Source organism: Meles meles, chromosome 4 (assembly GCF_922984935.1).
Source record: "Meles meles chromosome 4, mMelMel3.1 paternal haplotype, whole genome shotgun sequence".
In the NCBI taxonomy this organism is placed as follows: Eukaryota; Metazoa; Chordata; class Mammalia; order Carnivora; family Mustelidae; genus Meles; species Meles meles.
Genome location: NC_060069.1, coordinates 43,678,564 through 43,693,852, shown reverse-complemented (window position 1 = coordinate 43,693,852; position 15,289 = coordinate 43,678,564). Strand labels below are relative to the sequence as shown.

At 52.7% G+C, this 15,289-nt stretch overlaps 1 protein-coding gene across 1 annotated transcript; it reads left to right on the top strand.

Annotated features, from left to right (window-relative positions):
* The first annotated feature begins 2,201 nt into the window (after nt 1–2,201).
* Nucleotides 2,202–11,669, top strand: ZDHHC19 (zinc finger DHHC-type palmitoyltransferase 19). The gene is given in 8 exon segments (XM_046002878.1): nt 2,202–2,611; nt 2,969–3,090; nt 3,595–3,734; nt 4,560–4,732; nt 5,086–5,191; nt 11,045–11,130; nt 11,484–11,607; nt 11,610–11,669. Coding segments are annotated over 8 exon segments (957 nt in total). The 5' UTR covers nt 2,202–2,465.
* The last annotated feature ends 3,620 nt before the right edge of the window (nt 11,670–15,289 follow it).

Genomic DNA, 15,289 nt, shown 5'->3' with positions numbered 1-15,289 from the left:
ATAAAATCTTTAAAGAAAGAACAAAAAGGAAAAATTAATTTATTTTTGATTTTTTTAAAAGATTTTGTTTATTTTTTTGAGAGAGAGAGAGATTACAAGCAGTAGGGAGGGGCAGAGGAAGAGGGAGAAGCAGGCTCTCTACTGAGCAGGGAGCCCAAGGTGGAACTCAGTCCCAGAACCCTGGGGTCATGACTTGAGCTGAAGCCAGACACTTAACCGACTGAGCCACCTAGGCACCTCCCAAAATTAACTAACTTTAATATGTATCGATATGTAGTAATTTTAAATGTGCATACATATATAGTTATATTAAATTATGACAAATTAAAATTTCTAAAACTTTAAACCTTAATTTTTAAAAAAGATTTTATTTATTTGTCAGAGAGAACGCGTGCACACAAGCGGGGGAGCAGCAGGCAGAGGGAGAAGCAGGCTCCCTGCTGAGAAAGAAGCCCTAAAAGGGTGCCCTAAACCTTAATATTTGAAATACAATCAAATATAGTATTTTTTAAAATGTTGTATTTATTTAAATAATCTCTACATCCCAGGTGGGACCCAAACTCATGACCCTGAGATCAAGAGTTGCATGCTCTTTTGACTGAGCCAGCCCAAGAGCCCCTTGTAAGATCGTATTCTTACTTACAACACCGATTTTAACCCATTAATTTGAATGTCATGTAGAAAAACTGTATAGAGAAGAAAATATAAGTAACAGTAATTGTGGATTGCTCTGATTTTAATCAAATTAATTTCCTCAAAATGTTCCAGTTCATTTAGTACAATTCAAAGTAGGACTTTTGGAATTACATTTTTTTTAAAGATTTATTTACTTGGGGCGCCTGGGTGGCTCAGTGGGTTAAAGCCTCTGCCTTCGGCTCAGGTCATGATCCCAGAGTCCTGGATGGAGCCCCGCATCGGGCATCGGGGCGGGCTCTCTGCTCAGCAGGGAGCCTGCTTCCCTTCCTCTCTCTCTGCCTGCCTCTCTGCCTACTTGTGATCTCTGGCTGTCAGATAAATAAATAAAATCTTTAAAAAAAAAGATTTATTTACTTATTTGAGAGAGAGAGGAGAGAGCCTGAAGCAGGAGGGGGCAAGGGGAGAGGGAAAGAGAATCGCAAGCCGACTTCATGCTCAGCAGAGCCGGATGTGGGAACGAAGAGCCAGATGCTGAACCAACAGTGCCACCCAGGCGCCCCCGGAATTACTTTTTTTTTTTTTAAAGATTTTATTTATTTATTTGACAAAGAGAGATCACAAGTAGCCAGAGAGGCAGGCAGAGAGAGAGAGTGGGGAAGCAGGCTCCCTGCTGAGCAGAGAGTCCGACTCAATCCCAGGACCCTGAGATCATGACCTGAGCGGAAGGCAGCGGCTTAACCCACTGAGCCACCCAGGCGCCCTGGAATTACTTTTTGAAGAAGAACCAATCACTGTTGGAATTAAAGTGACATTTTAAATGGCCATTCAACACACAGGAACTCTGAAAATATGCGCAGAAGACTCCCACTTGATTGGTGGCAGTTCTGAGGCTAATTGGTGGCGCTGGGTCATAGAGCTATGCCCTCACGGCAGGAGAGGCTTTGAATGTGAGTTTCTGGCAGTTGTAGCTCCAGTTGGGATGGGGAATGGTCTTTGCCCTTAATGAAGAGGCACAGTGCAGGGTGTCCTCTGTGCACAGAGGGGTTCAGATGCTCCACAGCTAAAACAAATGACAAATGTCGGCTGCACGTTAACAGGAAACTCAGTTATCTTCTCACATAATAAAGATCAGAGGGAGCCTAGTTCAGGTCTGGGCAGTGACTCAACAATGTCAGCGCCGTTCTGTGTAGCATGTCGCCATGCTGCCCAATGGGGCCAAGAGGATACCTTCAGCCAGAACATCCAGCCTCAAGACCAGAAGAAAGGGACTGAGCTAAGCTTTTCTAGAAATCCTCAGCAGACATCCACTTACATCTCTTTGACCAGAATTGTGTCATGAAGCCAACTCTGGAAATGAGGGAAGCTGGGAAATTATTTAGCTGCCCCTCCCCCGCCGAAAGTGGAATTTTGTAATAACAGAAAGAAGAAAATGGAGATAGCACGTACGATGGACACTGTCTACTCCGATTAGCCTCGAGCCTGAGAGGATGATCAGAATCGCCCACCTTCTCCTCACACGTTTCTCTATTCTCATGTCGTCTCAAAGCCAACCTCACAGGGGCAGGAACACTCAGTCCCTGGCACAAGCATGGGGCAGGGGTGGGAGGTGGGTTTGCTGTGGGCGGTGCCTGTCACAGGCCACAGACAGTTCTGCTGGGGCGCCGCTGGCCTCCATCCTTCTCAACCTCTGTGATGTCACACTGGGACTTCTTTCCTTCCACCCTGGGCTGGGGCTTCCGAGGCTGCTGTGGCCATGCGGCTCCTGGAGCCAGCAGGGGCGAGGGAGCCTAGTGGCTCTGATCTCCCCTGCCGGCACGGGAGGTCCAACCATGCCGCTCTTGAAGGACGCCATGCCCCTCATGAAGGGGCCCCATCCCCCGCCTCAGGCTCCTCTTCCATGGATCCTCCCCAGCCTGTTTGCTGCCTTCAATGTCGTGCTGCTGGTGGTTTTCAGTGGCCTCTTCTTTGCATTCCCGTGAGTCTCCCTCCCACACAAGCTGCGGGTTTCCTACAGAGACAGAAAGGAACACAGATAATGACAGTGCAGAGGCAGCGGAAATGCCCAAGAGGGGTTAGAGGAGGGAGGATAGTCCGGGCCCAGGGAACCGAATGTGCAAACACACAGGCAGTACAGCGCTTGGTGCCTCTGGGAGCTGCAGGTCGCTTACAACACTGGGTGACATTTTGTGGAGTCACTAACGATCTGTCATGAGCCAGGAGATTTAGAGTGGGGTTCAAGTTGTTTGGGTTCTGACCAAGTAGACAGGATCGGTGGGTCTCGGGAGGAGCTTCAGGCCACTGCGGATCAGGGCCAAGGTCTGCTCTGGTTCAGTTGCAGGTGGCTGGCCCAGAACGGGGAGTGGGCCTTTCCCCTCGTCACAGGCCTTCTCTGTGTCCTCACCATCTTCAGTCTGGTTTCGCTCAATTTCTCAGACCCCGGCATCTTGCATCAAGGTGAGACGCTGGCCCCTGGGAGAAGAAGGCAGCCCCTCCTGAAGGGCCCTCCCGTCTCCCCTCTTCGGGCCTCAGGACCTTTTCACCGTACCTCCTCATTTGCCCCTCAAGTGCCTCTGGCAGTTCATTGTTCCAGCCAGGGAGACGTGGAAAAACAAGTGTCTGGAGGTTTTCCAGCCACCTTGTGTGGGAGGGCCCAGGCAGGCCAGGAAGAGAAGCCAGCTCTTTGAAACCACTCAGTTCTCCCTCCATTAAAGCACCAGTCACAGTTTCAAAGGGCTGAATCCTCACAGAACACTTCTGGCTGGAAACTTACCTTGCCTTTGAACGCCCGGCTCTCTGTGCTTGGGCGGTCTGCTCAATGGAGACGAGGGAAACCCTCACCCACCTCTTCCCCACACTTCCTGGAGCCCAGTAATGACCTAGGGCTGGCCTCCCTACCCCCCGGAGCAGCAGACTGATGGAAGGGCATCCTGCTGCTGCCCAATCCTCTTCCCATGCCAGGCTCCAACGAACAGGGCCCCATGATGGTGCAGGTGGTGTGGGTGAACCACAGGGCCTTCCGCCTGCAGTGGTGCCAAAAGTGCTGCTTCCACCGCCCGCCCCGGACCTACCACTGTCCTTGGTGCAACATCTGTGTAGAAGTGAGTGCCTCTCTTGACTCGCCCACCCGCAACCCCCCCCCCCCGCCCCCTCACACGGGGGCCAGTGAAAAGCCTGAAACCACTTCTGGCACTGCTAAAGGCCAAGAGGGGCAGTAAAGCCCAACCACTTTGGGTCACTCATGCAGGTCACTTCCTCCGCACATGCTCCTGCCCAGGGAGGCTGGCCTTTGCCTGCGCAGGTGCAGACACCCACAGAGGCATCCACACCTGTGCTGGGCCTGGTCGGGCCAGGGGGAAAAAGACACTGCTGTCTTACCCCAGACTTGCTGACTCTAGCTGCCCAAGGCCGTCAGGCTAGCTGGAGGCCTGGCCGGGAAAGCTTCACCTGTCCTCTTCTTGTCTGGGTCTCCTGGGCTCTGAGTGCTTGTCTGTGTCATGCGCACAGCTGCAAAGGTTTATAAAGGTGCTGTTTTGTCTGGTTCTCACAACCTTGGGAAACGGGTTGAACAAGGGTATTACTATGCTCAGTGGATGTAGGAAACCGAAGCCCAGAGATACTCTATGTCCAGCCCACAGTTACACCAAGATGTGTCCCCAGACCAGGCAGGCCTTGTCTTAAAGGCCTCTTGATGCGTGATCTTGTGAGCCACAGAGACCTAACAGCGCTCTGACAGAAATGCTAGCGCTAGGGACTTTGTGGCTGGGGTTCTCCCTAGGGATGAGACCCAGTTTGGTTTGAGGGGCCACGGGCAGGTGGCCTTTGGGAACGGGAGTTGGGGGGTGGGTAAAGCCTCAGATTTGGGGGCGATGGAGACTGGTCCAGAGGTCGGGTCCTCGAGGCCTGCTCCCCTCCCTCTTACCCAGGACTTTGACCACCACTGCAAATGGGTCAATAACTGCATTGGTCACCGCAACTTCCGCTTCTTCATGCTGCTGGTCCTGTCCTTATTTCTCTACTCGGGTGCCATGCTGGTGACCTGCCTGATCTTCCTGGTGCGCACGACCCACCTGCCCTTCTCCATGGACAAAGCCATCGCGTATCCTCCCCGGGTACCCACGTAGAGAACAGCGGGGAGCACTAGGGTTGGCCGGGGGCGGGGTCACGGGGGCAGAGCTACTGGCGCGGGTAGGGCCAGGGAGATGGGCGGGGCTAGGAGGGACTGCGGAGAGTCGAGAATCTACAGCAGGGTCTTGGTGGGAAGTGCTAACCTTGCACGCGGCCTTAGAGAGCAGAGTGGGTTGAGGTGTACGGGGGAACCAAGTGTTGGGAGCTGGCGGACGGGGCCGGATGCAGGCGAGGCAGTTGAGGGCGGGGCTGTTGGGGCGGAGTCGGGGCGGGGCCGGGGCCAGGGAGGCGGGCCCGCAGCGCTGCTCCTTAGCCTGTGTGCAGCATCTTGGTGGCTGTACCCGCCGTGGGCTTCCTGGTGCCGCTCTTCCTGCTGCTGCTGATCCAGGCCAAGTCGGTGAGCGCGGCCGAGCGCTCCTACGAGGGCAAGGTACGCGAGGCCGAGCGGGGCGCCAGGATACAGGGTTGTGGGTGGTCAACTTGTGCCTCGGGACCTCTGCCCTTAACGCTCCTTGTCCACCGCCCAGTCCCTGACCAGCTGACCTCCTTCGAAGGTGCCTCAGTTGCCCTTCTAGACCTAGATGCACCTCCATCCTCCGCTGCTCGGGGGTCACCCTCCCTCCCGGGTGCACTGCCTCCGGGGCCTACTGTGTGCTAGGCCTCGTGGGCTTCATTTTGAGCGACGGGTGAGGAGGTGAATAAGGCTACATCCTGCGCTTCTGTGGAAAAGGACCCTGAAATCAGAATAACACCCGCCAGACAGCGGTGAACGCCACGAGGAAGGGCCTGCCCTACGTTGAGTAACAGACTCACAGAGGGACTCAAGTTCAGTGAGGACCACCGTGCGGAGTAGGACGCGGCTTGCGCTGGTTTTGGACGTGCGGAAAACCGGGGCAGGGGCGGGTGAGAGCAGTGCAGGTGAGGGGTGCTGCCCGCAGGAAGGCAAGGAAGCCTGCAAGCCTGTGTGATGTGGATAGGATGTGGGTAGGATGGTGAGGACACAGCGCCCGCTGGAGCAGAAGGTGCCGTGGGAAAGAAGTGTACTGCTTGGGACTGGACAGAATTAAAAGGCCCAGAAAGTCAGGTGGAGAATGGAGTCTGGGTTCAGGGGAAACCTGGAAGCCAAGAAAGGATCCCCCCCCTTTTCTTAAATACAGTAAAATTCATCTCTCTCAGTGTAATTCTATGGATTTTGAAAAGCATACAGTCCGGGCCTGTAACCACCACCATGGTCAAGATTTATAACAGTTCCATCACCCCCCCAAAACTCCCTCATCATCTTTTGGAGTCAGTTTCTCTCCCTGCCCACAGCCCCTGGCAACCACTGATCTTTATATCCCTGTAGTTTTTCCTTTTCCAGAGATTGGTATACATGGAATCATAGCCTTTTGAGGGGGCTTCTTCTACTCGGCATTAGCGAAGCGTCCCTGCTGCTGCCCACACCAGTAGTTTCTTTCTTTTTATTGCTGTGTCCTATTGCATCTTGTGGATACACTACCTTTTGTTTTTCTGTTCCCCCACTGAAGGATATCCCTTGCATATCTTTGATTAAATGTCTGTTCCAATCTTTTGCTCATTTAAAAAAAATTTGGGTTTTTTTGATATTATTGAGTTCTATGCATTCTTGATATACTCGGGATTCAGATAAGTGTTTTGCAAATATTTTCTCCTAGTCTGTGGCTTGTCATCTCAATTTTTAAACAGTGTCTTCCGAAGATGAGAAGTTTTACATTTGGATGAAATGCTGTAGGTTTTTTTTCTTTTATACACCGTGCTTTTGGTGTTGTAATTAAGAAAGCTTTGCCTAAGAGGGCCTGGGTAGCTCAGTTGTTAAGCGTCTGCCTTCCGCTCAGGTCATGATCCCAGGGTCATGGGCTCCTTGCTTGGCAGGGAAACCTGCTTCTCCCTCTCCCAACCCCCTGCTTGTGTTCCCTCTCCAGTTGTCTCTCTCGCTCTGTCAAATAAATAAATAAAATCTTTTTAAAAAAGAAAGAAAGAAAGAAAGCTTTGCCTAACCCATTATCACAAAGGTTTTCCCATATTTTCTTCTAAAAGTTTTATAGTTTTTGAATTTTATATTGAGGCCTATGATTCATTTTGGGTTAAATTTTGTATGTGAGGCAAGTGTTGGGTCAAGATTTATAACTTTTGCATAAGTTGTTCTCGCACCATTTGTTGAAAAGAATATCCTTCTTCCATTGAGTTAATTTTGAACATTTGTCAAAAATCAGTTGACTAAATAGTTGTGGCTGTATTTCTGGACTCCCTATTCTTTTGTCAATACCACACTGTCTTGATTATTAGGTTTGCATTACGTCTTGAAATCACACAGTTCTCCAGATTTGTTCTTTTTCAGAGTTCTTTTGGTTATCCTAGTTCCTTTTATTTGCCATATAACTTTTAGAATCCGCTTAATTTCCAAAAAGAAAAAAAAAAGATCGCTGGGATTTTTATTTGGATTACATTGAACCTATAAGTCAATTAGGAAAATTGATACCTTAACAATATTGAGTTTTTGAACCCAGGAGCCCCTTTCCGTTTATTTACTTCTTTGATTTCCATCCTCAGTGTTCAGTAGTTTTCAGTATATAGATCTTGCGTACATTGTGTTAGATCTTTTCTAAGTATTCATGTGCTATTATAAATGTGTTCTAAAATTTCATTTCTATTTATTATTTTAAGAAATTACAGGGGTGCCTGGGTGGCTCAGTGGTTTAAGCCGCTGCCTTCGGCTCAGGTCATGATCTCAGGGTCCTGGGATCGAGTCCCTCATCGGGCTCTCTGCTCGGCGGGGAGACTGCTTCCCTCTCACTCTCTCTGCCTGCCTCTCTGCCTACTTGTGATCTCTCTCTGTCAAATAAATAAATAAAATCTTTTTTTTTAAATATTTACCATTTTATTTATTTTTTCAGCGTAACAGTATTCAATAAATAAAATCTTTAAAAAAAAAAGAAATTACAGTAGATTTTTGTTTATTGGTCTTGAATCTTGGATTTTGCTGGATTCACTTGTCCAAATAGCTTTTTTTGTTGATTCTACATAGAAAATCATGTCATAGAAAATAATGTCATCTATGAATAAGGACAGTTTTATTTCTTCCTGTCCAACTTGGATGGCTTTCTTTTTTCTTCTTACTGCACTGTCTTGGATTTCCAGTACAGTGTTGAGTAGGAGTGATAAAAGTGAACATCCTTGGGGTGCCTGGGTGGCTCAGTGGGTTAAAGCCTCTGCCTTGGGCTCAGGTCATGATCCCAGGGTCCTGGGATCAAGCCCCACATCGTGCTATCTGCTCAGCAGGGAGCCTGCTTCCCCCTCTCTCTCTGCCTGCCTCTCTTCCTACTTGTGATCTCTGTCAAATAAATAAATAAAATCTTAAAAAAAAGTGAACATCCTTGCTGTAGGATGCCTTTAGCAGAACAATGACCTGACTAAATGTTGGGGTGTTGTTTTTTTTTTCCTTAGGTAGGCTCCACATGATATGTGGGGTTTGAACTCACGACCCTGAGACTCTGTGATCAAGAGTCACATGCTCTTCCGACTGAGCCAGCCAGGCGCCCCAACTAAAGGTTGTTTTAGGAAGGCTGTAGTTGGCCACATTGATGAGAGAGGGCTGGAAACAGGGAGACAGCTGAAAGGACAGAGGAACCCTGCTTGCCCACCACCTCCCATCCCTACAGTCAGCACTCAATCACTCAGGCCTACCCCCGTTTGGCTCCCAGCCCACCTGTGACTCCTCCACTCTTACCCATTAGCCCTTACTCATTACCTCCTGCGGTCTGCATGCCTTCTCTCCCCAACTTTGGACCATCATTTCAGCCTTTCCAGGGCAGCATTCTCCCTTCCCACGTCCCATGGTTCTTCTAGCCCCCAGTCAGCCCAACGGCCTCCTTGCTCCACTGCTCAGAATGGGGTTCTCCCAGACTATGATCTCCAGTCTTAAGAAATCTACATGTGGTCTGTACTCTGTGAGTCACTGCACTCTGCAATGAATGTGATTCATTCATTCAGGGCTCTTTCCCGTTACCTCCAGAACCCATTTCAGGCATTCATTCCTTTCCTACCTCCATCCCCAAACCACGTCTCCCACAGCCACTTGCTTGCGGGTTGATAGGAAGAGCTCTGCAGCCAGCGTACATAAATTCAAACCACAGCTTTCTATTGGCAGGGAGATCTTGGATCTGTCACTTGGACACCTGGTGCTTCAGTTTCCCCATCTGTAAAAGGGAGCAGCACGGGTTGATTTGTGTACAACATATACAACAGTGCCTGGTACAAGCAAATGCCCAATAGAGCATTGCTGTTGTTACCATTCCTTCCCGTCATCATTTACACATGTTCGTGTCTCTCTGATCTTAAAGCAAACAATCCTTAACATCACAGGCCTCCCTTCCAGCTGCTGCGCTCTCCCCTCCAGCAGAGGAGTATTTCCTGAACGAGTTGGCTGTGCTCACTTTCCCCTTCCCCAGCCCACTGCAGCCCTGCCTCTGCTCACTGTCACACTAACGTCATGCTCAGTGGCCAGTGGCAGTCCTAAGACTCATCTTTTCCCACACCAGCGTGGTCCCACATCCACGCACCGTGGCCCTGCCCAGCCTCTCAGGTCCCGGCTCTCTGCTTTCCAGGGCTGCTGCTGTTCTACCTGCCCCCTGGGGGCTTGGCACCGGCTGCCTGCTCTGCTCCCCCACCCCTCTCTGGGCTGCCCTGATCACTCACCAGCAGCCTGAAAGTTAAGGCTGGCTTTGTTGGTGGTGGTGTGTCTTCAGTGCCCAGTGCAGTGCCTGGGGCATTGCTGAGGCCCCAGAACAGTTATGAGCAAATGAGGGAATCTGTACCCAAAGGAACTGATACTGCTTTGGGAGAGAGGGAGGGAGGGAGCGAGAGAGTGAGGAAGGCCTAATGCCCTGATCCCTGGGGAAGAAGGGCAGAGAGCAGAGGACGAAGGGAGCTGGGGCAGGAGACGGGGCGAGAAGATGCCCAATTTTGTTACCATCCTGTGGAGTGGGAGAGCATTCGAGACATGGATTTGGAGCAGGAGAACTGGGTCTGAAGCCAGTGAGAGAGGATAGTCAGGGAACTTCCGAGCTGCTGGATTCCATTCACATCTGAGAGGCTCTTCTGGGGGAGAGGAAAGGGCTGCCCTTTGTTAGTAAGTTCTGATGAGTTCATTAGGCAATTATCTATCCCTCCTTCACGCACTGAACAAGTCAACATGTTTGTATGCCTCATATATATCTAATAAATCAAAATTTATTTCTCTAAATTTCAAATTCTAATGGTAAATATAACCCAGCTCTTCTAACCATTTAATTAAAATTGCAGACAGAATACCAGTTTCCCTTACTCGAATGCTTTAAACATATTAAAGTAGGCAAGAACTCAAAGCATCGCTATGGTTAGTGTTGTTTTTTGGCAACAGTGGGACATTGTGGTGTCTGGACTTTTCCTTCCATAGGGTCACCTGCCCTGCATGGAGTCCTGGCTCCTTTTGGTGGAGAATAGTGTTGAAGGTCAACATCATTGTGACAGGGACATGGGACTTAGGGGAGCTGGTGGTGGGCAGAGGTGACCCTGGGCCACTTTCGGTCATGACGGACATTTTGTAGAGAAGGCTCTTGAAGTCAGCATGAGAATCAGCTTGTGTTGGGGAAGAGGAGGAGGAGGGCAAGGCTGATGGGTAGAGGGAGGGAAGGGGAAGACTTGGTTAAAGAGTGTCCGGGGGAGGACTTGACCTTTGGGCTTGACCTTTGCTGTACAGATGCTCAGGGACTTTGGCCCAGACTTCCAGGGCCAAGTTATTTTGTTAAGGAAATCTGATTGCGCCCCAGGCAACTGCTCTTCTAGATAGTGAAATACAGCCCTGACACCAGTTTGGGAAAAAAAATGAGTGGTGGGAAAGTAGGGAGGTGGGGGAGGGGCATGGAACTGTCTTCAGAGCAGTTTAGCAACAAAAGGAAGATCGGAAAGTATATCTGGAAGGAGGTAGCAGGGGGATGTGCAGGGGCCAAAAGAAACAGAAAAAGGGAGTATACTGCAAAAGGGGTACAGGTGATGGGGGGGACCCCTGAGAAGGCAGGAGAAGTGGGTGCAGTGCCGGGGGTTGCCTAGAGAGAGCTACTCAGGGGTGGGTGGGCTGGAGGAGGCCGGGGCTCCCTCTCTCTGCTTCTCTGCCCTTGGAGTCTTGCTGCCACCCTAAACTGAGCTGACGGTTCAGGAAGAGCCAAGGGGGTTGCCTGCCCAGTCCTGCAGGATCTGAGTTCCTCTTCCCGCCCTTGCCTCCCTCCAGTGCCGATACCTGCAGGGATACAACCCCTTCGACCACGGCTGCGCCAGCAACTGGTATTTAACAATTTGTGCACCGCTGGGACCCAAGTGAGTTGGCAGACCAGGGGCCCGAGCGGTGGCTCCTGGGACTCAGGTTGGGGGGGTGGCAGGATAAAGCCCGGTCATCACCCCTGGCCCCTTAGCCCAGCTCCCAGGCCCTTATACTCCTTGTTCTTCTTTCGGGGTTTTTTCCCCAGGGCATTGTGAGAGCCTCTGGAACCTGCAATTCCTCACCTTTGTGGGTTCTTCACCCAAGGAATGGGGGTGGAGGGACACTACAGCCTGGCTGAGGCTGATCCCAGCTCTCTGCAGGGCCAAGCCTTGGGCTGTGTGCTCCCCAAGCTGAGGGGGACCGGGCCAGGAGGGCCACGAACCCTTCCATCTGACTTGTTGCTCCCTAGGTACATGGCCAAAGCTGTCTGGCTACAGAGAATGGTGGGGTCTGACTGGGCGCCTATGCAGAACCTTCACTTCCCAATGCGCACCTCGGTGCTCAGTCCCCCAGCCACCCCAGGGCCTGTGCCTGGCCCCCAGCCCCAACCTCTGAGTCTCTACAAACCAGGGAAGGATCCCCCAGGGAGTGGTGAGGCTGCAGCCTTCCAGGAGGTGAGGAGTGTGCTGGCGTGCGTGAGTGTTGGGAGAGGGTATCTGTGGATTTTACAGGTGTTGGGGGGAACCCCTCCCCCCATATTGGACTGGCCCTGAAGCTGGAGCACTCAGAACTTGAGGGAGGGGCATCAGAGACCTGAGCAGGGCTGGAAGTCAAGTCACAGGCCTCCAGAATACAGCAGGGACCCCTGGAGACAGGGAGGGAAAAGACCACACCCCTCCCTTGCTAGTAGGCCTTGGGCCTGTAACTTACCCTTTCTGGGCGTCCCTTTCCTCAGCTATTAGTAAGGACTGAGACTAGTCCAGAGGCTCATAAATCTGAGGGGGGATTCCTTTACTTAAAGACAACTTTTACTCCAAAGCCCAGCATAGGAAACACATGGAAGCCAACCATTAGGAATAAAGTGGGGGTGGGTAACCCCAGCCTCCCCCAGGGCTCCTGCAGTGACATTCTGGGGTGCCAGCCCACTCCCTTTGGTCTGTCTAGGGGGAGGGTGGCTGGGACTGTTTCTTGTTCCCCACCTGGTGGGTCGTGAGCTGTGGGGCAGGGGCCTGGGAAGAGCCCCCATCCCTCCACTCTGTGTTTAGCTCCATCCAGGCCCAGTGCTGCCCCTGTTGCGGGACTGCCCCAGAGGAGGCTCTGTCTGCCGCTCGCCCCCTCATACCCGGCGGTGCCAGGAGCCCCTGCACCTGAACCTCATCTCCTGAGTCCCGCATGGAGGCCTGTCTGTGCTCTGCCCTTGCCCACTCCCCTGGCGGGAGTGTTGTGAGCCCCACCAAAGCCCATTAAATATCCGTTGCCTGCCTCCTACGACGGCCCTCCTGCACTGTCTGTCCTGGGGGCCAGGGAGCTTGAGGGTGAGGGGGTCTCCGAGGGGCCGGGACAAAGGCTCTGGGAGGGAGGATCCAGGGTCCCATACTGGCTGGTTCTGCGACCTTGGGCAAGACACTCAACACTTCTCTCATCCTTAAAATGGGGGGACCGTAAGGACCACAGCCATGTAAGAGAAAGCCCAGTAACCCCAGAGGTCCCAGGGATGTCAGCCCCAGCGACATCCCCGCCTCTGCCCTGCCGCACCCCTGTCTGGCTGCAGGGGGCGCCCGTCGCCTGGGAATTCGCCAAGCCGGCCGGGCCCGTCTGGGAACACTGAAGCCTCCCCCGTGGGTTGGGCGGCACTCAGGCTGGGAGTGGGCCCCACCACTTGCTGCCTCATCCCTTGGGGGTGGAGGGGTAGCGGTGTTCTCCATCACAGTACAATTCCGCAGTGTTTCTTGCCAGCGGGTGTTACCCTGGTCGCTCTCTCCTGTTGGGGAGTCACATGCTGATAATGGTCCTGTCCCTGGCGTGGGTCCCAGGCCCTGTGAGTCTGCAAGCCCCTGGGGGTTGGAAAGGGGCACGGGGTGAGTGGGTGCGGGGAGAGGAAACCACCTCAAACTGTGGTTTCTTTCTGGAGGGCGGCGTGTGGCTTTGGGAATAGAAATGACGGCAACTTCCTGGCAGGCTCTCAAAGGATAAAATGAGGGGGGGCTCAGGCCAAACATCAGGTACACAGTAGGCACACAATGAATGCAGCCGGTGTGGTTATGACTGTTTTCTCCACCCAGCAGCTAACAGACCTCCCAGCATTTCTCCAAGGACCACTTTCTCAGGATTACCTGGGTCCCCACACCACTGATTCAGAATATCCGGGACGGGGAGGGCAGGCATCTCAGCCTGAATTTTTGTCAAGCGCCCCATGTGATCCTGCCCCCACCCCGGAAGTTTCAGAGCTGTTACCTGAGGAGGCTGAGGAATGGCACCAGCCCCACTGCTTCCCGCCAACCTTGTATCCAGGTGAAATCAGGGTGTGGGGAAGGTGAGAGGAAGGGATGTCACCAAAGGGTCAGATGAACACCTCAGGGGACTGTGGAAGGGTGTGCCTGTGCACACGTGCTCATGCCTGGGGGTGGGGGTGGGCAGGAACCCATCCTTTGGGGGTGTCAGCCCAGCCTGGAAAGGTCATGACTCCAGTTCTCCGAATGCGGAGTCCTTCTCAGTGCTACCCTTCCTTCTCGCTCCCACCCGGAATGTTTTTGCTCGACCTTAGGGGTTCTGGCACTTTCTCGTCCCCTTTGCTCTGGTCTTAGGGTCTCTCCATTCCAAGCCTCCTCAGTGTTCAAGCCTTTTCTCAGCTCTTATCCCTGCTTAACTCTGGTTCTTGGGCTTTGGGAGGGGTGCAGGGTACTCACCGGCATATGAAAAGGCAGCCTGGCTTTGGCTCTGCCGTAAATGGCTCCTGTGGCCACGTTTAAAACTCTTGTGCAAGTAAAGCTGGAGCATACTTGTCTGTCTGGGAGGCCCGCAGTCCATGGTTGTTGCTTGGTAAGGGGAAGAAGGCATGAGGCCCTGTGAGCCCCCAACCCCAGGTGTGGATGTGAGTCCAAATCTGTGTTTGTCCCCTGTCTGGGTGGTTCCAGAGGGCACAGCTGACCCCAGGCTGCCCAGCAGCGAGGAGAGGCACAGCCCTGCTCCCAGATCGAGTTCTCAGGATGGTCTGAGCCTGAGGCAGAGAGGAAGAGAAACCAGGAGCCTGGGCCAAGGCATGGATGGGGAGATATTCAGGGAGCTGTTTGGGCACTCAGTGGTGCCTGCCTGGAGCCCCAGGTCCCCAGAGGGCTAAGAAGTTTGGGCCCCAGGGTCTGGGGAGGCCTGGTCCTGCTTTGCCCCACTGCCTGTCTCTCTGCTGCTCTGCCCGGCTCAGGGCCCAGTGGCTGGTCATAAGGAGTGGACCTGCTGGGTCCCTGCCTCCAGCTGTACAGGGGACTCACCCACTGTCTGGCAGGGCCTTCCAAGTCTTAAGCCAAGTATGGGTTATCTCCTGGAAAGCCTGGGCCTCAATTTCCCCACTGGGCAAGGACATAGCTTTTCTCAGGTTCTCAAAGGTGGCCATAACCCTTCCTACCCTGGGACATAGATTCTGGGTTTTTCTCATCCCTCCTAATCTGAGATATTTAGGATTTTTTAGGGAAGCCTCTTGGATCAGGCTTCTCTGCTCCTCAAGGGGAAGTGGACCTAGTTTCCCCTTCTTCTGACCCCCCACCCCCACCCTGCCCCACGCACACACCTTTCCCCTACCTGCCCTCAGAATCTTTTCTTCCAGGCTGGAGACCTTGGCTGCCCTGCACCCACCTTCCTTCTCTGCCCCCTCCCCATTTTTGCTGAAACTGCCCTTGATTCTCAGACACACCCCTTGGAGCCCTTGGCCCCCCAATAAGAGCAGGGGTATTATCTGGGCCCAATTATGGGGCCAGCTCTCCACACACCCAAGAAGCCCTGCCATTCCTCCCTTCCTTGGACAGGAGACAAGGAGTGACCTCCCACCCTTTAGGGTGCCAGGTACCCATGTGTCTGGAGCCCCTCTGAGATGTCCCCATTCTACACTTGGAAACTGATGGAGGGATTTGGACCTGGGATGGGGAGTCCAGAAGCAGCCAACCTTTCCTCATCTCCAAAACTTTCCTCCACGGGCCTTCTAGAATGTCAGGGTGTGTGGGGTGGGAAGAGCACTGGGCTGGGTGTCCCTCGGCTCTGCTATCAACTAGTACCCTATGGGAGGGA